Source organism: Zonotrichia albicollis, chromosome 10 (assembly GCF_047830755.1).
Source record: "Zonotrichia albicollis isolate bZonAlb1 chromosome 10, bZonAlb1.hap1, whole genome shotgun sequence".
Taxonomy (NCBI): Eukaryota; Metazoa; Chordata; class Aves; order Passeriformes; family Passerellidae; genus Zonotrichia; species Zonotrichia albicollis.
This window is the reverse complement of record NC_133828.1, coordinates 36,161,082-36,187,248: the sequence shown is the minus strand read 5'-3', so window position 1 is coordinate 36,187,248 and position 26,167 is coordinate 36,161,082. Positions and strand designations below refer to the sequence as shown.

At 44.5% G+C, this 26,167-nt stretch overlaps 1 protein-coding gene across 1 annotated transcript in view; it reads left to right on the top strand.

Moving 5' to 3' along the window:
- The window catches only part of ADCY5 (adenylate cyclase 5), a 203,238-nt gene extending 178,936 nt beyond the window's left edge, over nucleotides 1-24,302 (top strand). The window contains exons 12-21 of the mRNA XM_005485150.3: nucleotides 2,349-2,436; nucleotides 9,044-9,160; nucleotides 9,907-10,071; nucleotides 12,278-12,453; nucleotides 16,758-16,784; nucleotides 17,583-17,715; nucleotides 18,831-19,094; nucleotides 19,405-19,609; nucleotides 20,345-20,469; nucleotides 21,749-24,302. Of these exons, the coding sequence (XP_005485207.2) occupies nucleotides 2,349-2,436; nucleotides 9,044-9,160; nucleotides 9,907-10,071; nucleotides 12,278-12,453; nucleotides 16,758-16,784; nucleotides 17,583-17,715; nucleotides 18,831-19,094; nucleotides 19,405-19,609; nucleotides 20,345-20,469; nucleotides 21,749-21,877 (1,429 nt within the window). The 3' untranslated portion in view covers nucleotides 21,878-24,302. The remainder of the gene's footprint in view (nucleotides 1-2,348; nucleotides 2,437-9,043; nucleotides 9,161-9,906; nucleotides 10,072-12,277; nucleotides 12,454-16,757; nucleotides 16,785-17,582; nucleotides 17,716-18,830; nucleotides 19,095-19,404; nucleotides 19,610-20,344; nucleotides 20,470-21,748) is intronic.
- Nucleotides 24,303-26,167: the final 1,865 nt, after the last annotated feature.

Below are 26,167 nucleotides of genomic sequence, written 5' to 3'. Positions count from 1 at the left end.
CTTGTCTAAACACATTGGGACAGGGAGGTGCAAACCCATCACAGCCTCATTGCTCAGAGCACTGAGTCTCAGGATCTGCTTTGCAAAGGAGGATAATCTCTCATACATTTATTCTTCTGGACTCAGAGCAGCTGGGCAAGAGGAGAGATAGAGAGGAGATTGAGCTGCACATGCCTGAGCTTGTGGCTCACTCCAGGTTTCAGGGTTGCTGCCATTTCTTTTCCCAGGCAAGAATGGCAAAAGCTCCTCAGGGCTGTGGGGCACAGTGCTCTTGGCCCACTGCACTGGTCTGCAGCTTTGCCTGCAGGGCACAGCTCAACTCACTACATCTCTTCCAGCAGTGAGTGAGCTCTGCAGAAATGGGACTTCTCAAAGAGTTCTTTAAAAGTCACTTAAAATTACAGCATGTGGGTATTTCCTATAATCTGGTTTAGTAGCAATAATACACCATTCACTGAGCAATGCTGTGTTGGAAATAAATTTAGAGTTAGTAATTTTTAAACTGAAGAACAAGATCACAGAAGCTATGAAAAGGCTCCAAATTTATCTTCCTTACAAGACAAAAAAATGTCCCTAAAGAGAGCTCCAGCACTATTTTGTGCCATCACAACTGTTTTCTATGTCTGTTGCCACCACTCTTTTTAAAGTAGAGACTGGTTTGCAGTGTTCAGATGAGATATTCAGAAGGTCACAGAAATAACACATAGTCTGATGTTTATCATTCACTCTCCCAGGCACAAGTGCTCACAGAAGGATTGAATCAGCAAAATAACATCAGGACAAATGCACTATGTAAACAGACAGGTCTGCTTTGGGAAACTGCAAGTGAAGCTGAAAGAGGCTCAAAATTGGAACTAGATAGTTCCCAGCAATTAATGCAATGTTAATTATGTCCAAAAATGTTCTCTGAGAGTAACTAATATAACAGGGGCTTACACTTTGGACTTCTAAATATTGCTGTCATAACTTCACACCTGCAGAGGCCCTCTACCAGCCCTGTGCTCATCAAGCTCCCTAAGCAGCCCCTATGCTGTCTCCATAAAACCCAGTTTAACATTTAAATGACAACTTGACAATTTCTCATGTGTGGCAGCCATATGGCTGCCTCCTTTGTATTACGCAGGAGCCATCCCTTATGGCAGTGTGGTGTAAATGGTGTGCTGTTCAGTCTCCTCCCATGCTGCCCATAAGGAGGGTGGTTGTTTATTTGGGGTTTTTTTTTTTTTGCAAGTTCTGAAGTGTCCTTAGTCAGCCTGGCCTGTCTGTTTGGTTCAAGAGTAAATAAAATTTTATATTTTAACTATAGGTCAGATACACTTCCCTTCACCTTTTGCTTTGTTTCTCCTTATATTTCAGTTGCATAGCTTTGGTCTTTTATTGAACACCAAGTGAAACCACAGGTGCATATGTGTCACCATCAGAGCTTCATGAAAGACACACCATGGAATCAGAATTTGAAACTAGAAACAGAATGTCAGTGTCAATTTATTATGATAAAGAGGAATTGCTTTAAGGAATTTCAAAAAAGGCTCAAACAGAGAATTAGCAAGTACAATTATCCTAGTAGTCACGAGAGAACACAGAGAACAGCTGGCTTTGGTGTTGTTGCCCTCAATGTCACATTGCAAGAGTACTTCCTTTAGATTATGAGCAAGGCTGACTCCTGGGAGGAGGCCTATCCTGTCACACTGAGACCAATCACTGGAAATTGGTGTTGAATCTCTTTGTGAGGAAAACAGATGAAAATTCACAGAACAAAGTTGGCCCTGGAATCCTCTTTGTACTTCAAAGTTGGGAGGAGCAGGAACCTCTCAGGCTGGCCAAGATAAGGCTGTTATCCCTGACTATCCTTATGCTGTGCTTGCTCACATCCCAGCACCAGACAGAGCACAGAGAGTGGTGCTGCACAGACATTCCCTGTGCAAGACAGGAAGCCATTCCCAGTGAGATTATTCCCACCCAGCTGCACCTCAGCACTCAGCCTGCCTTCCTTCCCAGGGCTGCCCTGCCCACAGCCAGCTGGGGGCTGACCTGCCACAACAAGTTCTTCTGTCACCTCCTCTAGTGCATGAAATGTGTTTCAGTCCCACCTCTGTCACCCCAGCAGGAAGGTGATTGCTGTAAAAGATGCAGCATTCTCTATTCTGCAGCCAGTCTGAATAATTCTAAATAGGCCAGAGGGTCTGTTGGTATTCCAGGCACCTCGTGTCTCCCACAGCTATCCTAATTGGAAAGCCTGTGCAGTGTGTCATAGCTTGTACAAATGTGTTCTGGAGAGCAGAGCTGCAGCTATTCTACACAATGTGCATTTAAAAAACAAAACCAACCAAACCTCTCCTTGATTTCAGCTCTACATTTATGCTGGGTTTTTTCCTGACCTGTTTCCTGATCCTGACCACGGTGGTGTTTGTTTCAGTCATTTACTCCTGTGTAAAGGTGAGTACTGTGGTTTCTTTGTAGTCCTCTGCCTAAGATAACCAGATCAGCAATCTGCTTCTTCAGCTAACAGAGTGTGTTTTGTTAGCCATCCTTTCCACACTATGTGATAAGGGTTACAGAAAAAGCCTTTGATAAGGCAGAATGAACTGCAAACAGATGCTAGGGCTGGCATCTCTGTAGCTCAGCAAGAAGTAATCACTCTGTGGATCTGCATGTCTATTAAGTCCCCTGCAGACACTCTCATATTGATATCAGAAGAGCACATTTTCCAATGTGGGACCAAGCCCTGACCATTCATTTCCTCCCTGTAAACTTCCTGCAGCGTTGCCCGTGTGCTGGCCCCTGCTGCATATGCCTGTTTGGGTAGGCAGATAATCAGAAGCAGAATATCATCAAGGAAAAATGTCCTGGAGGGAAGTAAAAGCCATAAACATATAGAATTTTATCAGCCTTTCTCACATGAATGTACAGAGCTTCCAACATCCACTGGGCTCTTTCTTGTAGCTGCCTTTGATCAGAAAAGAAATACATTGTGTGAAGTCCAAAAACATATTAATTCTTCTTGTCAGCCTGTGGTAAACTGGCACTGAGCACTGTGGGAAGGGTGCTGTGCTCATCCATTTCACTCAAAGGTGTTCCTATTAAAAACATGGATGTGTTTTAGGTTTAGGGATCCTTCTAGCCTAGAAGTGTCTGAACATGGAACATACTCAGGTTCAGGTTCCTTAGCCCAAGCTTAGCTTTGTTCCTTAGTGCCTGAAATAAAATAGCTCAGTAGCACTATGTTTCCAGCAGAAGAAACAGTGGGATAATGGATAATGTCAGGCAGATGATTTGTCTCACTTTAATTATCTTCTCTGTGCCATTTTCAACAGTTGAATGTGGGTGCTCTTGACAGACTTGCACCTTACATATCTTTTTGATTTTTTTTAAGTTAAATTTGGAAATTAAGCTTTGCTTTCTCATATAATAAGAGCTGCAGAGTGTTCCCAGTGACAGAAGCTTCAACTTCTATTTGAAGTTAACGACTCACTCACAGGGTTTCCTTTGGCCTTATGACAATATTAAAGGGAGCCTAGTTTCTAAGTGCAGCATCCCATTGGTCTGGCTTGTTTACCAGCAATGAGAAGCAGAGTCAGAAATAACACTGCTGATAGGAAGGCTTGGGTGCCCTGAGCTGGGAAATGGTACCCACAGATGCCTGGTTGTACTTGCTATGTCCATTGCACTTGAGGATGCTACTGAAAATCATCCATTTGTAAACAGGTATCAGCAGTTCATGTGATTAGTAGTTAATTAACCACCAATGTGACAAGAGTCAGATCACACCACAGTGAACTTGGGAATTTGGTGCTGCAGGTCTCTGGCAGCACCATCCCAGCACTCTGCCAGCCAGGCAGGGCCACCCCAGGTCCCTGGTTCTGCTGGGACAGGAGCTGGGGCAGCCCTGGAGCACCCCAGCTGCCTGATCCAAGGCTCAGAGCTGTTTGTCACCCAGTGGCATTTACAGGCCACTGCCACTTACTGACAGCAGCACTCAGTTCTTCTGTCATCATTCAAATCCTCTGGTTATGGTTTGGGCTTTTTGGTTAAAATTATTGCTGGTCTTAATTACTGATGAATTTAAAAGGCACACAGGACTTTTCAATCCCTGGGATGTTAGGCAGATTTCATTCTTGCTTTCTTTGTCTTGATCTTCCAAATTCCTGTAGAAGAGGTCTGTTCAGTGGTGCCTCCAACTGTTTCTAGACTGGCTTTGCCTCAGTGCATAGGCTCTGGATGCAGAAGACATCAGAGGGAATTCAGAATAACATCAGAATTTAATGGGATTTTCTGAAGCCCCTGACATTTCCAGCAGTGAGTTTTCATCCCCACAACATACTCACGTATAACATCCAGTGTGGCTTCTGTGCAGAGATTGCATATATTGAAAATATTGAGCCTTCTAGCTCAGGTTCCTTTCTGATTACCTGTTCTTAGTGCTCCAAATTAGCCTCTGCTGACAACACCTGATTATGAGATGGCTTGTTTAGGGAACAGGTACTTCAAGCTTGTCAGCTCCATGTCTGATGGCAGCAGCTCCTAATAGCTGCAGCCCAGTTCTGTCATCCAGAACAACCTCTTTGTGTTTCAAGTCTTTGATTTTTAAGCAGTGAGTTTACCCAGCCCTTGGATAAGTGGTGTTATTTTATTTCTGTACTCCACATTGCTCCAGGAAACACACACCTGCAGAAGGAAGGCAGTTTTGCAGATCCTTCAGATGAAACCCCTAAAGACAGGGATGTCAGCATTGTTTGTTTTGTTTCACACTCAGATGTGGGAGAGGAGAGCATGTGTTTTAAATACTAGTGGTTCATTCCACATGAAGTTGGAAAGCAGGTGTTCACTCCAGGACATCAGCATAAGCACAACTTTTGCCTGTTTGCTGTACTGTTACGTGATAAGTGTCTCTTTTTTCTTCCTCTTTCCAGCTTTCATGTGAGATTTCCCCTCCCTGTTTGGCCTCCCCAGCTCTGCCTTTGACAGTGGCCAGCAGGCTCGTTCTGAACAGCTTGATCATGTTTTATTTTCTTTTGCTGTCATTATTATCTTCCTCTATAAAATTCTCCATGGACTAGAAGTTGATCCTGGAACTGCCAGCACAGCCAGCTTGGCTTTCCAAGTTTCTTCAGCTGTAATAAACAAGAGAGTTCCAGTTCTTTGCTTTGATGCTCCATGAAGTCTTGGCCACTGTGAGGTGGTGTCCCTTCCCAGTAGAGTCTAAGGTCATGGGAACCAGGGTCCCTTCTCAAATACTCTGCTGACAGACATCTGTTTTGCTACTAACTTATCAAGTTTGTGGTTTTTTCTTAAAATCCTTTAACTTCTGGTATCTACACTGCTGTGTGGAATTCAACTTCTTTCATGGTTCTGGAAGAACACAGGAGAGAAATTTCAAGTTATCCTGTATGAGAAAATAAGCTTTTCTGTAGCTCTCCATAGGTGTAGCTTGCCCATCACATTCTTTGCCTCCAAAAGCTGGTCTAGATGCTCCCAAAGCATTTGGGTTTTTTGTCTCAATCAGGAAAATAAAACCCTCTGAAAACTGTACTTTTTTAATAGACTAATAAATCACTGTGAAATAAGTTACAGAAATGGACTTGCAACATCAAGTTGCCTGGAGATGTTGTCTTTTACTGCAGAAGCATCTTAATGTACTTCAAAATGACTCAAAGGCTTTTATTACAAATTGAAAAATCAGACCTTAAAGACCTCATCTTACAACATAACAGCAATTATCTAAGCAGTTTTCCATACCCACACTAGATGTTAAGAAGACAAAAAGAAGAAATATTTCTCTTCTGTCCTACATCAGCTGTTGTTCCAAGGAATTGACTTTATTTAGAGTAATTTCATCATGCAAATGACTGGAGGTTATGAATTATTTTCGGTGTCACACACTTCTTGTTGGATCACTTTTTAAACTTGTACTTTCACCTGCACAGCAGTGCCCTTTCTTCACCTGCACTTACACATTTCAATTCAGAGTGAACTGGAATCAACTGGACAGTCCAATTTTCTTTTTTCCCATTGTGGTTATTTTTGTTTACATGGGGATTTAAGAGTGCTAATGAGTGACGTCACCTTGTGTGGCTGCCCAAACAGGGACCTCAGCTGCCCAGATGGATCACATCCTTTCTCTCAGCCCCTTCTCAGGAGTGCAGATGGGTCTGGGAGCTGCCCTTTCATCAGATCCCTGTTTGTCACTCAGGCAGGATTTGAGTGTCCCTTTGGACAGTACAAGCCAATGGCCCACCAGCAGTGCTGCTTGGATTTTCACTGTAATGTCCTGATACTCTGCTTCTTCTATGAGCACAGAAGAGGTCTTATTTTTGTTTTTTTGAAAATGGGAGGGACAGTCATCTTCTTTCCTTTTTTTTCTACTTCTGTGCTCTACCCCTGACTTGTGGATGTTTTTATGGGAGAAGCACTGCATGAATGGAGCTGAATTGTCAGACCTGAGATAGGTCCCCATGTCTGTCACAGAAGTCCTTCAAGCTGCAGGTGTTCCAGGTGTGCAGCTGCCTCTGTGAAACGGGGAGAGCGTGATTTATGTGACAGGGCCCCCACGAGTGTTCTTGAGGCTGAGGTTCCTCAGAGGCATGGCATGACTGTGCTGTTGCACTCTCAACTGCAGCCCTGACCTCCTATGGGGTTTGGCATTTCTTTCTTCTCCAGGACTTTTCCCAGCTGTACTTGTTTACTGACCTAAAATTTTTCCTAGTTTGCAAAGTAATGAGAACCAAGATTAATACAAGGAAAACATGTTTTCATTAGAATTCAAGTGTCTTCCACTGATCGCTTTGCTTGATATCTCAGGCTTGGTTCAAAGTCAGGCTTTTTTGGGATTGTTGGCAGCAGGAGCTTGAGCCAAGATCCACAACAAAAAACTCCAAAGTTTTATTTAGGTGCCTGATTTCCCAGAGATTGCAGATGGAAGTTAGATCCCTGAATACCTTTGTGGAGCTTGGCCTTGAAGCCTAAAGAAAGAGGTGGCAGGAAAACCTGTCCTGCTCTAATCTAGTGAGAAAACTGTCTAAATTCAGTACAGATCCTCCTTCTCCTTCCAAATCCTAAAGGGGCTAGAGGAAAGCCCCACTGGATTTTCCATAACCCAATTCTAATAGGGATCTGCTAGATGACATCTGTGTGGAAGCAGCTGGACATGGTAGGGCAAAGGGATATTTTGGTTCATGGCTTATCAACAAAGCTAAGGATTTCTATGTCACCAGGGTTTATTTGTGAGAAAAAGGTGTTTTCCTTTGTTTTATAGTGGCTGCCACCAAGCCTGAAGGATTGCATAAGCTTCCAGTGCATTTCAATCAATCCTCATTCAGTGCAAATAAGTTACAACCCCCCTTTCCCCTTTTCTCCAGTCCCCCACAGAGCCTTGTTCTCTCCTTTCACCTGGAGCATGTGCTGGTAGCAGGTGAAATCAACTCTTTCAAAACTCTTGCCACAGCCTCTCCCTGCCTCTGTGAAAAGTCTCCAGCTAATCAGCTGCAGCACTCGGTAATTACACTGCAGGGCTGCTGTGTGGGAAGCACAGCGCTGACAAAATGTTGCATACCCGAAGATGTAAGAGTGAAGGATAAAAGGGAAAAGCAAGACTTTTAATAGAAACATTAGTCATAGTTAAATCGCAGTGCCATGGCGCTGTGCTGCTGTTTCTTTGTGTCTCTAAAAATACCCTCTAGTGGCTTGGTTACTGGTGCAGTGAGTAAGGGAGGGGAGAGCTGGGCTCTGGAAAAGGCTCTGGTGGTGCTGGGCAGGGCCCCTCTGCCCTGCTGGGGTGGTGTGGAGGGGCAGGGCACTGTGGGAGGACAATCTCCCGTGGGAGCACAAGGGTCTCTGGCATTCCTGCTCCAGCCCTGAGCTCCCACTGGCACAGCTGTGGCTGTGCTCGCAGGGGTCCGAGGATGAGGGAAGAGATGAGGATTTGACTCCATGTTTCAGAAGGTTTGATTTATTATTTTATTATATATATTGTATTAAAACTATACTAAAAGAATAGAAGAAAGGATTTCATCAGGAAGAAGAATAAGCTAAGCTAAGAATAGAAAAAGAAAGAATGATAACAAAGGCTTGTGGCTCGGACAGAGAGTCCGAGCCAGCTCACTGTGATTGGCCATTAATTAGAAACAACTACATGACACTAATTACAGATCTACCTGTTGCATTCCACAGAAGCAGATAATCATTGTTTATATTTTGTTCCTGAGGCCTTTCAGCTTCTCAGGAGGAAAAATCTTAAAGAAAGGATTTTTCATAAAAGATGTCTGTGACATACAGCAGTGCCACGTGAAGGGACAGGGGTGCCTTGGCTGTCTCCTGGACACTCTCGCAGCCAGAGCAGTGCAGGGAGGCCTCAGGCCATGCCAGGGGTGGCCCAGGCTGGGAAGGGCAGGGCCAGCTCTGCTCTGACACACGGGCTGTTTCCATCTGCAGTGGATGCTGCAGTCTGTAGCCATCAGCAGGAGTCCCTGGGCCAGCTGGGCTCCCTGACTGCCCTCAGCCACGGGGATTTTTGTCACTGTGAGTGTGGAGCAGAGTGTCACAGCCCAGCCTGGGCCAGCTGATCTCTGCAGAGGGTCTGACACATCACAGGGCTGGCCTGGTCTGTTTTCAGTCAGTCTGAAATGGCACCAGAGAGCCCCACGACACGCCTTGGTGATCAAAGGGACACGACATGCACTCTCATTTCTGCGTTTGTAAATTTTTGCTCCAGTAATTTCCAGGCTCAAGCTCCTGGCTATTTCAGTTACAGATGGCTTGTGGTTTGCTTCTCACGACAGGATGAGCACAGCCCTGCAAGCCATGCTATCTGGGCTCAGGAGCCATCACTCCCATTAGGAAGGCTAAGTAGATTTGGAGAGCCAGCTGGGCCTGCTGCCACGAGGCAGACACGTCTCTGCCTGCCCTTGTCCCAGAGCTGCCATCCCCCATCACATCCTCCATCCACACAGACCCATGCTGAAGGATGCAGGCAGCTCAAATGCAGGCTGTAATCTGTAAAACAAGCTAGAATTTGATGTGTCTATTTGATTTTTTTTCTCTCTTGTAGCTTTTCCCAGTTCCTCTCCAGACTCTTTCTAAGAAGATTGTACAGTCTAGGACCAATAGTACCTTAGTTGGAGTCTTTGCCATTATCCTGGTTTTTCTGTCTGCCTTTGTCAACATGGTATGTCCATTATTTCCTTTTGATCCATCCAGTTCTGCATAGTTTTCTTATTGATGCTCTGCAGCATTGTGACCCTTAAAAACCACTGAATTTAACATGACCCTGCCTAGGACTGACAGCATCTGAAGCTGGGCCCCTTTGCTTTTTGGGCACAGAAAAGAAATGGGAGCCCAACAGCTCCATCCCCAGAGTCCATTATATGCCTGGCACTGATTTGTGCCCAGGTCCTTTTGTGATTCTTTAAATGCTTCTGCTCCAAGTACAGGAGCCCACCTGATGCAGATCCCTGCAGGAAGGGCTGGCACGAGGCTGAAGTGTTAAATAACACACACTGTAATAACTCCCACCATACTGAGTGGGACATAAGTGTTCCTTGGGCTTGCTGCCAGCCCTGCACGGGGCTGCCTCCTGCTCCCAGGGCAGGGATCAGCTCATGGGCACGGTGCTGACTCTGCTTTTGAGGTGCACTTTTGGGAGACTGAGGTGTTCTGGCTGTAATTCCAAACACCACTGCTGAGTTTGGGCTCACAGAGAGGTGAGCTGTTCTCTGGGGCATGGATTTTGTTAATTAATATTTTGGGGGAGAAAAAGCATACCTACTGCACATGCAGTAAAACCTAAGCTGATGATTTCATCTTGCATATTTTGCTACAGCCATTTCCAAGGGGCTTTTAAACTGATATAAACTATTTTGTTTTCTTCTCTTTGTCTGTGCTGTGGAGCTTAATACCAACTTTGTTTTGCAGTTCATGTGCAGCACTGTGGATCTTGCCAGCTGCATGGCTGCTGAATACAACATCACTCCTGACCGGGTGGACATTTGCCTTATCAGCAACCTGACTTCCAACTACAGCCTGGGCACCTGGCAGGGGTTCTGTGACAGCCCTTTGCCCAGCTGCAACTTTCCAGAGGTACTGCTTGGAAAAAATGGGTTTCAGAGGTCTGTCTGGAAAAAAGCTATCAAACCTTTGTGGTAAATCTCGGTGATTCTGAGGAAAACAAGGTTGTTCTTGACTGACATTACAGAACTGACACAGGCAGACTTAAGTGTCTGAAGTTATTATCATGAATCCACATTCATGTTTAAGTTCCTTCAGGGCTGAATAATTAGTAGGCTTTTAAAATAGTTGGATCCTGTCTGTAGCAGGGGAAATGTCCCTCTCCAAGAGGTCCTTAATGGCATGCAGAACTGCAAGTCATTTCAAAGGAGTTTGTGGGTGCTCAGTTTTACCTAAAAATCAGTTCTCTGAACATCAGTGTCTAGTCATAGATTTCATGCTTCCCTCCATTGTTTTATATCCTGATGAAAAACTTGACTTATATATTCTTTCCCAAGGTATGGTAGGTCTAGCCTCAGACAGATCAGACAGTGGTCTGCTTCAATTTCCAGTGCAATTCCTGTGTCTTCAGGACATCTCATTTAGAAAAAGTTAAAATGCTTCTAATGGGAAAAAAACCCAATACAACCCACAACCCAAACCAGCCCAAATATGTTTTTCACATTGATAGAATACTTTACAAAGAAAAATAAAATTATCTTTTTGCATAGCTATTCAAGACCTTTCTCCGAGTTTTTAGGTCATGGCTCTTACATGTGTTGTTTACTGGAAATTTGAAAGGAAAAACAGCTCTGTCTAGGATGGAGATAGAACTTATATCAAGGTCATCTGGGTTTATGGGGACCTGACAGATTTATGGTGGATCTTTTACCATCCAGATGTCCAAGGTGCTACTGAAAGTCCTGGTGTCCCACTGAACATATTTCCTTTTAACTTAGCAGGAATATGGTCCCTGTGTGATTCAATGAGGTTTCTGAGACCACCATTACTGCAACTTTCAACCTTGCAGAGGCTTTAGTGTGCAGAGGCTTTCTGCAGAAATGCCCAGGAGCAGAATTTGGCACAGTGCAGATGTAGGAACAGTCTGTGCCCACCATGAATTTGTACAGAGTGCTGGCCCAGGACAGAGAGGAACTTTAAGCAATGAGGAATTACCATTTTGCACACTGAGGTTGCTCTGGCAGCCTTTAGCCAGTTCAGTGGGCTAAGAAGTGAGGAGTCCCTCAGCTGCACTCTGCACATCTTGGATCTGCTACAGGTGTTGCCTGTTGCTCCCAGTGTCCACACAGGAGACAGTGGAATCCTACCCTCAGTCAAGAGGGAGGAGTCAAGAACAAGCTGTACAAGTTATTTTCTCTAATTTAATATATCAGACTATTAATAAATGAGCTCAGAACATAAGCATATTTCTGCTTCAACTAGGGCTTGCTTTTAACTGAAAGGATGGATTGCCTCAGGCACATGATATGGGGTTTTTGCCAGAAATAGGCCTGTCCAGACAGAGTGGAAGCTTAAATCTTCACAGATTTGATAGCAGGAAGGTGGTGAGCTGGGTAACATGCCTCTCTTCATTTTGCATCCCTGCTGTCTTTCCCAGGAGCCATAAATGGCACCCACAGTCACACTGGGAAGCACTGGCATGCTGAACACTCAGCTCCCAGCCTGGCAGGAGCTGCTGCTGCACCACCCAGCTGTGCCAGAGGTGCTGCACATCTGCACCTCTGCAGCGGCTGGCTGGACAGATTATCATGGGGTGGGCATGGGGACGTTTGTCCAGCCTGTACCTTGCTGATGGAGCCAGTGTGTGACATTGGAGGGGACAGTGTTCCCCCATTGGCCTCAGGTGGGCATCTGCCCAGGGGGGTGAATTGCCAGTACCCTTGGTCCTATGGGTGGTACAGATATGCAAATTTGAGCCTAGAATGTGACTTTAAAGCACTACTTAATCCAGCAGAGCTGGTAGTAACTGTGTCCAGGGAAAAGCTGCATCACAGCCTTGGGTGTCCAGCTGTGAGCCTGTGCCCCTTGAGAGTGAAGCATGTAATGCCTGGAGAAGAGGGCCACAGCTTTCCTGTCCATCCATTCAGTTTAAACTTCTGTAATGTGGGAGAATTCCACAGGCAGCCCCAGGTTTATATGTTTGGTCAGCTCAACTACATAACTAAACTACCAATCCCTTTCTATCCCTGTGTTTAGTTTCCTTTGTTTTCAGTTTTGATTTATCCAGCTGATGTTCATCTCTCTTTTGGTTTTTTTCCCCATTTTTGTCTTTATACAGTACTTTACCTACAGTGTCTTATTGAGTCTCCTGGCCTGCTCTGTGTTCCTTCAGATCAGCTGTATTGGAAAATTGATCCTTATGTTAATAATTGAATTTATATATGTTCTCATTGTGGAAGTGCCAGGGGTCAACCTTTTTGACAATGCAGATCTCCTGGTTACAGCCAACACCTAGTAAGTGCCTTTCGCTTCTGAAATCTTTGCCTGATTTCTTTCACACAGTGATTCCAGTGTGGCATTAGGTGGATGGGAGTGCCAAGGCTGTGGTGCAAGCCAGGGATGTGCATGCTGTGCTCTGCCTCTGAAGAGTAGGAGAATACAGTTCCCTTTAAGACCTTTTTAATGTGGGACTTGACTAATGAACTATCTATTAATAACAGAATATAACTGGAATCAGAGTGGATCTGTATTTCCTTTTTTCCAGAAATGGGGAGTGGAGTTAGTCATTCTTTATGCTGGTATTACACTCCCAATATAGAAATGTCATTTCTCAAATAAGAAAAAAAAAATCCTCCAACAAACTTGAGCTTGCTCAGGGATGTGATGTGAGCCACCACAATACATCAAACCCAGCTTGGGGTGGTGGTGCTTGATGTTTGGCCAGTGATCTGCTTCCAGTTGCTTCCAGGACAAATGTCCTTGTTTGAAAAGCCAGGATCACAGCTGGGCTCAGCACAATTCCCAGCAGGAGGGGCTGGGCTCAGTGGGAATGGGTAGGTGCCCTTTTGCTTACAAAAGCTGCTTGTCATCAGGTCACACATTAATCCTGGTGGCAGCTCCTTCCCCTGCTGTGGTGGTTCCCCATCTCCTGGGGCTCCCCACACCAGGGAGGGAACTTTGGCACATCCACAAGCCTGTCCTCCTCCACGAGTTTTGTTTCTTGTTGGGAATTGTTCTGTTGTGTTAACTCCTTGTTTTGATAATTTCCCCTTGTAGGCAACAATTGTACTTAAATATGAGTGAATCAAATAATGCCAGTTTAGGTGAACTATTTGTCAAGGCTGATAGCTGTGGTTGTTCCTGCCTTGGAAGGAGGCTGAGAAGATTCCCATGGCCCTTCCCAGAGTGAAATACCTTCTGTAGCTGCTCAGATTTCAGGATGGCCATTAACCATCAGCCCTTCAAGCCCAATGCATGTGGTTACTCCTCTCCTTCACATGACTGTTCCATGATTCAGCACTCCCGTGTGCCCAGCAATAATTAATGGATATTCAGCTTTTGCTGCCGTTGCCAGTTAATGGAAGTGTAGCTTTTGCTGCCATTGGCAGTAATCACTTAAAATATTTTGTTAACTCAATGGAGTGAAATTAGGTAGGAAACCCCATGGAGCTTTCTGTGGGGAGGTATAGGGAGAATGAGGTTTTCTTCCCTTTTTTTCAGATATTAGGTGTTCCATCAGCAGAAGCTATTTAGCATTTTCTAACACAATTAGTGAAATAAAAGCATTTTATATCTCAAATATAATTTCATTCTTGTAATTCAAGCACTAAGCGAAATTACAGCACTTGGAAGTGTAATTTACATCACTTCACAATCAGAATGTCAGTAATAAAGTCAGTAATAAAGTGGAGAAGGTTAGCATGTTTTCCCAGAAATAGCTTTCTGTGATGCTGTGTTATCTCTCACTAAAAGGGATTTGTTCAGCCCCAGCTGCAGCTCAGCCCCACACAGCCATTCCCTCACTGCCCTGTGCTGGGATGGGGAGAGAGTTGGAGGGGGAGAAGTGAGAAAACTCATGGGTTGAGATAAAGTCAGTTTAAAGGGACAGAAAACTGTCACTATTATTATAATAGTAATAACTATTATTATAATAGTAGTAGTAGTAATAATAATAATAATAATAATAATAATAATAATTTAATTTGAATAGACAAAACAAGTGATGCACAATCCAGTTGCTCACCACTTGCCAACCAATGCCCAGGCAGTTCCTGAGCAGCAGCCCCAGGCCAGGTTTCCCCCAGTTCCCGTACTGAGCATGATGCCATGTGGTATGGAACATTCCTTTTGGCCAGCTGGGGTCAGCTGTCCTGGATGTGTCCCCTCTCAGCATCCTGTGTCCCTCCTGCCTGCTCCCTGGGGTTGTTGAGGAGCTGAAAAGTCCTTGACTTAGCATAAACACTACTTAGCAACAGCTAATACATCAGCATGTTATCAACGTCATTCTCATACTTAATCCAAAACACAGCACTTCCCAGCTAGGAAGAAATTTAACTCTGTTGCAGTGGAATCCAGGACAATTTGTTTTGTCAAAGGAGCTCCATGGATGGCTATTTATTGCCCCAGTGTCTGGAAGGCCATTTGTGTGAAATGGGAGCTCAGCATGTAGCACAGAGTTCAGAGATGGACTTCATTGTCCAGCTGATACTAAAAAAACAGAAAAGCCACCATGACCTCATACTACTTTAATTGGGTGCCCATTGTAGCTACATAATTAGTGTCTGCTCTGCAGCCACTGTGGTACTCTGACTAATTGGAAGTGATGCAGATGTCACTTCACACTTGTGTGTACAAACCAGCCCAGCATGCAGGCAGCTGAAAGGTTGATTACAGCACGTTGGGAATTGCCAGGCTTGGCTGCAGCCGCACCAGTGTGTGACACAGGGAGTGTCACTGCATGCACAGGGCTATCGTGTTACCTTTTCCTCTGCAGAAGACAAAACTAATGCGTTTCTTTAAAGGTGTGATGGGCCAATGTGGTCTTCTAAACTGAGTTCCTGCACAGGGAAGCCCAGAGAGCTTTGCCCTGTGATTTGTTCATCAAAGCCATCATTTCTGTTCCAGCTGTCTGTCCTTGCCACTGTGGCTGGGAAAAGTGAGATGCTCTGGTCCTGTGGGAGCTGTCTCTAAAATGAACTGCCTTTCCTGCTAAAAATGTGCACTTCACTTGAGCAGGAGTGTAGTTAGCAAGCTTCTCTCTGTGTTCCCTTCCAGTAATTAAAGAACCATCTGCTACTGGAAATGTCTGTTCCATGGGGGAGCAACCTACCAATGTAACACCCCTACTGCCTGCACTGGGCATCTCCACTTACCCAGAGTAACTGTAAATACTGTTTGCTGCACTTCTGCAATGTGGGAGTCTCTGATGAAGGTTTTAGAGCATGAGTAGCACCCACAGTGAGCTGCAGCCTCAGTACTAAGGGTCAGGTCATGCTCCCATCATGAGGGAGAGTGATGAGGGAGGGCAGTCAGTCATCCTTGGCCAGGTGATTTAGGGAAGTAGGGAATCATACTCCATGTGGGAAGTGTCTCCAGCTAGATCCTTCCATGGAGGAGTCCCCAGGCTTTCCAAACCATGTCTGTGTCCAAGCACTCCTGTTCAGTGCTGGAGCTGGCCAAGAGCCATGCAATAGATTGTGTGCAAGACAACAGTGGGTTGCAAAATCCATGTCAGAAGAAATTCCATGCTCAGAACTGCAGAAAATGCCTTGGAACAAACAAACAAAAGGTTAGAGAGTCACTATGCTTTTATTTTTTGATGTTACGCCCAGTTAGGTTCCCTTGCCTGTTTTGATTATTTAGATATCTGATTGTGTGCAAGGTTCCCTCCAACCCCATAAAACTGTGGGCCTTCCTTAGGCCTGAAGCTCTCTAGAGAGCTGTCACATTCTCAGGCTAATATCACATTGGTAGCCTGCAAAGTTCTAATTGCATCAATGACACTACAGTAATTTAAACACTGATCTCTTTCCTTGCATTTCAGTAGTGTTTTAAAAGATGCTTGTGCATGGTTCTCAGCCACCTAATACTCCACCCACACTCGAGAACAAAGCCAGCAGCATTAAGCAATCAGTCAATCAGGAGCTCAGACAGCTGCTACCTACCAGAAAGCTCCCTTGTTCTGTGCTCTCAGTGTCAAAAAGCACACCTTCCATCTCCCCCAGCAGCTCGATACACGTGGGTACTCTGCAGAACTGTCAGTAGTAATAGGAATGTGCTAAAGGGTTTTCTTCAGTGCCCTTGTGTGTGGTACCCAGAGCTGGGCACAAGCTGGCAGTGAGGAATGTACAGAAGAAGGGAGCAGGATTAGAGTTAAAGGAATTAAACACATCTCCATGCCACAATAAAAGGAGAAGAGAAGAGCTATCCCTCACAAGATAAAAAAGCCCAAAGCTTTCTTCCTTAGGCCAAATTTTGTAGTCTGACCTAATGAAGCAGTGATCGATGCACAGGCATTTGCCAAGCATCCCACACTGACATTAAAATCCCAAATTATTCTCTCACTCTTAATGCTTCTTTGATATTTTACCCACATTAACCATGTCACACTATCACTCTGGAGTTCTGAGTGTAGCTCAGAAGCCTGTTTTCTCCTCCCCCTCCCATCTTTTAGTAGTTTTCTGCTTCCAAAGAGCTGTAGCCCCACACAGCGTTAGAGGCGCCGCACTGCAGAGGTGCTGTGCAATGATGTGCACAAGGGCAGGAGCTGCAGGGAGACAAACCCTCCTCTGACCTTGTGTTTGTGCTTTTTTTTTCAGCGTGTCTGCAAATGATACATCCTCATGGTGAGTCACTCTGGCATGAAATATTCTATAGATTTTTGTTGGTAGGTATTTTCTGTTCACAAGGTGCAATAGCAGCACATTGACTCACCAGCAGTGTCTGGTGTTTGTGCATTGCTGTGAGCTGGTACAACACAGTGCAGATGCCCTGAGTGGACTGAGGGTTGCCCTTTTGTATGGATAGCTACTCTCAGAGCACCCTCTTTCCTGTGGGACTTATGTCAGCTCAGGGATTATTTGTAATACAATTTAAAGGTTTTATCAAAATATTTTCATACTGTGTAACTCACTAATTCATATTTAACAGTTTTTATTTGCCTGCTTGTCAGAGGAGGTGTGAACGTGCCTTAGTGATCTTTTCAGCTTACAGAGCACTTACACAACAAAGCCCATTAAGAAGTGACTAATTAGAGAAGCCAAGAGTTAGAGCAGTTCCTTCCTCAGGAGCCTGGGGAAGCTAGTGCAGAAGGCAGGATGAACACATCTGAGGAACTGTCAGCATTTTGGTGTTGTCACCCTTAGCATGTATGGCCACTCTCTGCAGAGTGCCCTTTGTAACAATCACGACTCTTTCTGAGAAGCTGGATTACTTTTCTAATTTCCAAGTCCTCCTTTAGAAACTGGCATCTGTGAGCCAGTCGTCAGCTTTTTGTAAAGGTTTGTCCCTTTACCAACACAGGCTTTGAGGGGAAAGGAAAAACAAAGCCTGAGAGGCTGGTTAGCCTCCAAGTGGGCAGTGTGGGCTGTGGCAGGGCCGTGTTCCCCCAGTAACAGGGAAGTTGTCTCTCTGCTTGGCTGCAGCCCCCCGGTGACAACACGAGTCGCGCTGAAGATTGTGACCCCTGTCATCATCACTGTCTTTGTCCTGGCACTGTACTTGCATGCCCAGCAAGTGGAATCCACTGCAAGGCTTGATTTCCTCTGGAAACTTCAGGTTGGTGGGTGTTGGCTGTGGGAGGATCACATGTGGTCTTTGGAGTTAATATAAAATGACTGAGCTCTTCACTGTCGAGTTGAGGAGTGTGATAAAATTTGAATTTTATCTGAATCTGGCTTATAACTGGGCATACTAATAATGTTCTGCTCTTCTTTGGTACTTTGCATACTCTGTGCATCTCATCCCAGTTATTCAACCCCTTTTTTCCTTGTAAATGCACCTTGGATGGTCCCCATGGTAAAGAGTTATAGATCTGAAGGTTGAGATTAATGAATTTGGGCAACTGAGCTGTGACTGCTGCAGGAACATGTAATGTAACACAATTTATAAATATAGGAAGCTCATATTCACTGCTGAATTGTTTCCCAGAGTTCAGTGAGCTTTAGTTTGCTGCGCTCAAGGGTGTGAAAGATTCACATTTGCATTTTCATTCACTTTCCTGTTAAGCAGTGGGAACTGGCTCAATGTCCAGCCTTCATTGGCCCCCAGGCAGCAGTACTGGCTAACCAACACACTGTGGATAATGCCACACTGTGCTCCTGTCCCTGGTTCACTGTTAATGTTTTCACTGCTTGTGCCCATGAGTGATGTTGGGGCCTCATATGTGATTCCCAAGCGAGCAGGACAGGCCTGGGCTCTGGCCAGCACTCATGGCTGGGGGGCCACAGGACTGCAGGTTTTATTTAGATTTTCTACCTTCTGGGTAGCAGGACATCATTCTAATTATAGGTCTTTGTGGTTTGAGTACAAGGCACTGAGGAAGCAACAATTAATTAAAGCTCCTTGGGAAGCAGATAAACATTGTAATCCTCATTTATAAGTGGTAAAACAATGGAAGGAGTGAGCTGAGTGGTTAACCAGTTCAGGGCTCAGAAATACAATGCTGGATTCTGGCATTATTCTCTGCCTGCTTTTCCATACATGTGTGCACAAAGAGATGGAACATTTTCCACTGCAAGCCACAAGTTTCTGCATCTCTCTGGCTCTGCTCTCCTTTGCAGTTTCCCCCATTCTATTTCTGCCCTCACCGCAAGTTAATTTTCAGCTTGTTTCCCCTCCCCAGAGCAGCTCCCAAAGGCATAAGTGCATCCCTGTGTCTCCCCCTACCCTAGGCCACCGAGGAGAAGGAGGAGATGGAGGAGCTGCAGGCCTACAACAGGCGCCTGCTGCACAACATCCTGCCCAAGGACGTGGCCGCGCATTTCCTGGCGCAGGAGCGGCGCAACGACGAGCTCTACTACCAGTCCTGCGAGTGCGTGGCCGTCATGTTCGCCTCCATCAGCAACTTCTCCGAGTTCTACGTGGAGCTGGAAGCCAACAACGAAGGGGTGGAGTGTCTGAGGCTGCTCAATGAGATCATCGCTGATTTTGATGAAGTAAGTCGCAGAAAATCTGGGTGAGCTGAATCCATGAGTTTAGATGGGCTCTGCTGAGCTCCTGGAGGAGGGTGGTTTATTGAATCCGTGGTTCATTTCTCTTTACTATGGGAGTCTTCTGTTTTATCTTTTTTCCACACTGAAATCCCTTCTATTCCCTTGTCATTCCTTTGAGTATCTAATCCCTTTTCTTCCTCTGTCTTCCTGGCTCTGTCCACTACTTGCAGCAAGGTAGGGCACATGGCATGGACATTACCGGCACCTGTGTGTTTGTCAAGGCTTATTTGCTTCTTTTGCTCTTGTGACACAGATAATAAGTGAAGACCAGTTCAGGCAGCTGGAGAAGATCAAGACCATTGGCAGCACCTACATGGCTGCCTCAGGCCTCAACGACTCCACTTATGACAAGGAAGGGAAGACACACATCAAAGCTCTGGCAGATTTTGCCATGAGGTTAATGGACCAAATGAAATACATTAATGAGCATTCATTCAACAACTTCCAGATGAAGATAGGTAATGTCCTTATGCTCACAGGATTCCATGTAGGTAGTGGTCATTCTGAGGTGGGGATTTTATGAGCAGTAAAAACCACAGATGTTACATTAGCTGTACAGTGATGTTGATTGTCTGGTGGCTGGTGACCACTTCGGCCTCTGTGAAACATCACAGTGGCTTTTTAGGTTATAGCAGCATCAGTGAAGCTCCCTAGGGAATTAGAAGCAGTGTAGGTGCTGCCACAGCATGGCCTTCCATGGTGGTTGACCTTGGGCTCATTTTGCCCCTGTGCTTCCAGCTCTGGCAGTCTTGGACATTAAATTGTCTTTTTAAGTCAAGGAATAAAAAGTGACAGAAAAGGAAGAAGAAATTTGAGGATGTCAAGTGTTGTCTTTGTTCTGGAAGGCTCTGGGCTGCTGCCTTGCAGGCCCTCAGCATTGCAGCAGGTATGTGCTGATTTCAAGTGAGCAGTTTGCTTGTTAGCCAGGTGGCAAAAAAACTTTATGCCATTATCTGGCACTGGAAAGTAGCTCTGGATTGAGCAGATCCATCTTGAGCTGCCAGTCAGCTGAGCATAATGGATCAAAGAAACCAAATTCTATTTTAACATTTCTCTCCCCACAGTCTGGCCATAGCTTTAATGTCAGGGTTAAGCACAGCTAGAACCAGTGAGGCTCAGGATGGGTTTTTACTGTCTGAAAAATAACCTGCCTCCAGCAAATGGATCTGAGCATATTTCTCCTCTCCTTCCAGGCCTCAATATTGGTCCTGTCGTGGCTGGGGTGATAGGAGCCCGCAAACCCCAGTACGACATCTGGGGCAACACAGTGAATGTAGCCAGCAGAATGGACAGCACAGGAGTGCCTGACAGGATTCAGGTAAGGCAATCCCTGGAAAACTTACCCTGCCAGCCCTGTGTCACTTGCACATTTTGAAACGTAATTAGAATTGAAATTTTGGTTTCATTTTATTCCTTTATTCCATACATTTACCTACACAGAACTGAAAGAAAAGCCACTTAGGGAATGCTGGTGGTACCAGCAAGTTTTGTCATTTAATTGTGACCAACATTGCAACCTTTGTTTAAAAGCTTGCACTTTAGTTCTGGGTGGAAGTGCTGAGCTGAGCTTCCTGCCCAGTGTGAGGTGTTTGTTTCATTTTCCAAGGGCCTGATTCAGCCCTGTATTTCTGTCATTTCCTTTGCTGCTCTCTGTGCCATGTGAGGCGTGAGGCCAGCAAAGGTCCAGGCAATCAGCAGGATGGGGATACACAACAGAGAGAGAGGATTGTTTAAGGGGTTAATGGGACCTGACTGATAATCACAATCTCCTCAGCCTCCAGATGTGACCTTTCCAGGGAGTGATTCAATTCCAGTGTCCTGCTTTTGCTGAGCCAATGTCCACAGTAACAGAATGCCATTCCTTGGGAAAACACTGAAGGGTTATAAAAATAGAGCAGCTGGTGTAAAGCCCAAGAGAGGCAGCCATGCTGTTTTCTTGCCTGTCAGTTAACTGGATCGATATTTGTGCATCACTCTTGAGATGGTCTGTAAAGCCACATGAAAAAGGGTGAGAAATCACATTGTAATAAATAAATACCTCAGGAACTGGTCTTTAAACTTCTGCTGTTCTGCAGCACAAGTGATTATTTTTGACTGACATCTGCAGAGACAATTTGGATGCTGGCTAGAGTATTCCATTTGATCAGTTCTCTCCCATTGCCTGCTACCTTCTCCTTCATAAAAAAAACCCCTGACTCCTAAGCTGTACTGTGTAACTTCCAGGTAATTTTTGAGGATGTTTTAGTACCTTTGACCTGTTTTCCTACTGCCACTCCAGTGATACGAGTCCATTTGAGTAGACTGGTGTGTTTTAAAAAATGTGACTATTTTGTTACACTTTATCCAGCAACCACCTTGAAAAATGCTATTTCCCCAGTTGTGAACTGTGACACCTGTACTTTCTCAGTTTCTAATGGTTGTGTTTGTTCAGCAACTTGTGCCAACCTTTTTCAGTTAGTGATTGATGTGCAAACGTTGATTGACTTAGAAACAAAAGTTGATCCTACTTTATGTTGTCCATGGATTACTCCAAAAGCAGATGGAAAGACTGTGTGGAAGACAAGGCAAGCACCTGTTCACTCTTGTTTATTCTGCAGGTAACCACGGACATGTACCAGGTTTTAGCAGCCAACAACTACCAGCTGGAGTATCGAGGGGTCATAAAGGTCAAAGGCAAAGGAGAAATGACCACCTACTTTCTAAATGAAGGGCCTCCAATTAGTTAGCACCGACTGCAGCGCCACACAAAGATGGATTTTGCATTACCCAGGATTGTGAATAGGAGAAGAATCATTTCTTGGTAGCGAAGCTGAACATTTGGCGCAGTTGAAATTTCACCCCATGACTCGTATCAGTAAATTCTTTGGCCACCCATTGAAAAAGGCAAGAGAAAGAAACCACCTTGGAGTTGTTCCTGGCTGAGTGCTAAGCTGACCAAAGATGTGCACTACAGAGTTCACAGATAAGACATGAATTTGGCATTTTTAAAAAGGCTGCTACCACAGGATGGCATAAGAAGCTATTTAAGTATTTATTGACGCAACACAACATTTACTTGGTTGAAGGAATGTATGATTCACTACAAAGCATTATTTTGGAATGGATTTGCACTCCCATAATGTTTCCATCCCATACTGCCAGCTATTTGAAGTGTACCACTGTGCTTTTATTAGCTGTTTTGAATGGGCTTTCAAAACTGACACCCACTGTTGCAGCACACAAAAAGGCCTTTTAGAAGGGCATTGGTAATGTTTTAGTGTGAAAAGACATTATAGCCTTGCCCCCTCTTTTTTCTTCTTCTCCATGGCTAAAAGACTGCTCTTCTGAGTGGGGCTGGCACACCTGATGAAGGGGAAGATCAGGATAAAGGAAGATGGCTCTACAACCATATTTATTAAAAAGTCGTCTGTGCTCTTCTTTGGTATCTATCAGTTTACATGGGAAAGACTAGATGTAAACAAGAGACACTTTGTGGGGGAACTCCCCTGAAATTTGTTGTGGGTTTTTTTGTATTTTTTATTTTGTAATATTGAAAACATGGAGATCTAACAGATATACCAAATTCTATATTTTGTAAATTATATATAAATTAGAAGGCAGGCTGTCCACACCAAGGTGTGGGGGGAGGTGTATATAACCTGTAGACTTTTGTGTAATTTTTTTCTGTGTAATACTCTGAACACAGACTTGGCAGTTTTCAGATTATCACTATACAATCAACCAACAACAAACAGGTGAGTTTCCAGGCTGAATCAGAGGCATTTAAAAATGAAACTCCAGAAAAATCTACAACCCCAAAGAAGAGGAAAAACCCGCAGTAGTCACAGAATTGTTCCGTGCAGCGTTCCAGCGGAGGGTGGCGGCTTCCCAATGGAAACAGGACCACTGAGTTTTAGCTCCTGAGATGGTGTCAAACGTGTCAAAAAGAGCTCTACCCAAATCTTCTAACTCTTAACAGGAGCTCTTATGAGAAAAGGAAAAAAGCTCATTTGAACTTTTCTTTTTAAAAAATACTTTTTCATAGATGGTCTTAATAGAATCCTGCTGATCTGAGAGTTGTCTGACATTGTAACTGCCATGTGACATTACAAGGAACTATGTGCTGCAGCATCGAGTTTACTTTCCTGTAGTAAGCACTTATTTAAACTGATTCACAGATTTTCAATTTTCAGGAATTAGGTGATCTTCAAAAAAGATTATGATGGCAAGTGTGTATATGAGGTGGTTGACCTTAAAATAGTGCCATTGAGACTGTGTTGGGCATCTTTATCACTAGTGGGGGGGTTTCTGAATAATTCACTGTTATCATTTATGTACCTTTTCTAACTATGAAAGAAAAATCCCTTGATATTTTATTAAAAAAAGAAATTATTTAAAAAGCTATATTTTTTATATTCTATGAGGGGAAAGTTTTGATATTGAATTTGGCTAAAACTAAAAATTACTCCAATCTTTTGACATTTAATAAACTTCTTTTCCACTCTTCTCAGGGCAGAATTATTGTAGTACTCACAGCATAATGATTGCACTATGGTGGTGGTGATTTCTTTTTCCTACTCAACAATGAGAATAAGTGAAAATCCATGGACCTGTCTTAATTAATTTGCTCTATTGCTAAGCATGACCTGAGCATTAAGCCATTTAAACATGAGCTTAAATGGCATCTCCCCTTTCCTTCTCCCTTCCACTAGGAAACATCTCTGAAAAGTATAGTATATTGACTTCTGTAAAACTGCCAAGTCTGCCCTTGTACTATACTTTTGCTCCTTTTCATCTTTCCTGGTTTGCAAAATAAACTTAAGTTGCATTATGGTGTTATGCCTTTGTCCCCTCCTCCACCTCCCATCCCCTTTGTCCCTCACTGAGTTTCATTTCCTTCATGCCATACACTTGATTTTAGGTTTGCTTTCTGCTTTCCAAAAGTCTGCAGTCTTCTTAACTTTTGATTCACCTTATGAAGTTGTGTTGTCAATGAAATTTCAAGTCCCCAGTATCTCTAGCTGTGATTGTTGACAGTGTGTCATGATCATTTCAAGGGGTATTCACACACTCTTTACTCTGGATCTTGCAAAAATGGATACAGTTATGATTTCCCATGGAAATTGAAATCTATTTAAGTAATTTAACTATATTAAACACTGTTTCACTGGTGATGTGTCTCTGTTTTATTTTAGCTGCAGCTGGCTGATGGGATGACACTTAAGTTGTGTAAGAGATGCTGGATCTGCAAATAGAAACATCCAGGTCCTGTCTGGCACTGATGGATGCCCTGGTCCTTTGCACTGCCCCAGTCTGGAGCCCCAAGGGCTTGGCTGCCCAGCAAACATCCCCTGGGTCCTCCTAGGGCTCCCAGCTGCCCCTGGAATCAGTCTCAGGGCAGCTGACAACATACACCAGCATAACTGACAGCTTAAATGGGTGTGTGTCCTATTTAAAAAAAATGTTTGTATTTTCAAAAGCACATCACCTTTGCCAAAGAGTACCCCAGGTATGGTACTTGTCCTCTCAAGGACACTGGAAGGAGGCAGCACTGCTGCCAATGCAACATTTTCAGTCTTTACACGTAAAAGTAAACACTACACATGACTGTTCCAATTAACAGGAGCCTCAGGTAGAGCTGAGAAACAAAACCCCACAGCTTCCAGCTGACTTCTTTTAGTTGAGAAGACATTACACAGGCAGCTGAAAATGAAATGCCCTGCAATCTGTTATAGGTTAGGAGGGATTTTATGAGTGTACTGAGAACACAGCTGCAGGAACAAAAAGCAATGAAGTATTTAAGGTACCAGTCTTTATGAAAAATGGTGGAGAACTATTTAATATTTTCTGTGCTCTCCTACATAATCATACAAACAGCAGTTTAGGACATTGCCTGATGGAAGCAACTTTTTAAAACGACCTGTAGAAGGGTATTCCCCTGGGCTGGGAAGGCAGGAGTCTCCAATGCTGTGCCCTCTCATTTCAATTACTGTACCCAGACTGGCTGTATAGTTTTCCCCAAATGCATCTTTTTCCCACCCAGAAAACATTTTGATGAATTTTAGGTGTTTAGGCACTTCTCCCCAACACAGATCTGACTACCTCAAGTATCTGCCTGCACTTAATAAAATTATACATTTGGGACACACTGAATTTCTTAGATGTGTGTCCTCCACTGCAAATATCTCCAGCCTGGCTGTTTATGTGTTACACAACGTCCACAGACACCAACACCTGGCCAAAAAGTATGCCCAGAGGCAAATATTTTCATTCTGTTGAGTTTCCCAACTGCTCCTCAGGGCACCATCACTTCCAGACTGAAGTTTAGGAGTTGAAGCTTGGGATGCTGCTGGGAAAAGGGCAGCTCAGCTGTTTTAAAGCTGAGAAAACTCAAGTTTCCTTGCTCTTGACCCACTTCGTCCTTGCAACTGAAGGAGCAAGTAGGCTCTGGGGAGGTGGGGGAGGACTGAGAAATTGAGTTTCAGGCCGGATGGGGGGCAGGAGCAGCAACATTTTCCTGCCCCTTGGGAGCCCGAGAGTTTCCTGTGAAAAGCAGAGGTGGCTGCACTGCTGGGGCCAGCCCTGTCCCGGGGCTCCCTTGGGAAAAGGGCTGGCAAAGGGCCGGGGGAGCCAGCAGGGAGTTCCCGCAGCAGGAGCCCAGCGCTGACACGCCCACAGGGGCAGCGCGGCACTGGCATTCCAATAAAAATCGCCAGGGGAAAACAGCTGCACTCAGCTTCCCTGTGAACAGCTTCCCCCAGAGACCTCTTACAATTTCAGATGCAAATAACCATTGCCATCTACTGGAAATGGCATTATACACCTACCTTTGTAAGCCAGGCAAGCCTTTGGTCATTCCTTCCTGAAAGCAAATACAGCGACACCTTATTGAAAGAGAAACATTCTATGGTGGACACTCCTTTATAAATACAGCATGAAATGGGCTCTGCTGCTACTAAATCCCACAGAACAATCAAGCAACCACAAATGGTAATCTGCACTTCACACTAAAGTAAAGTTCAAGAGAGAAATCAACT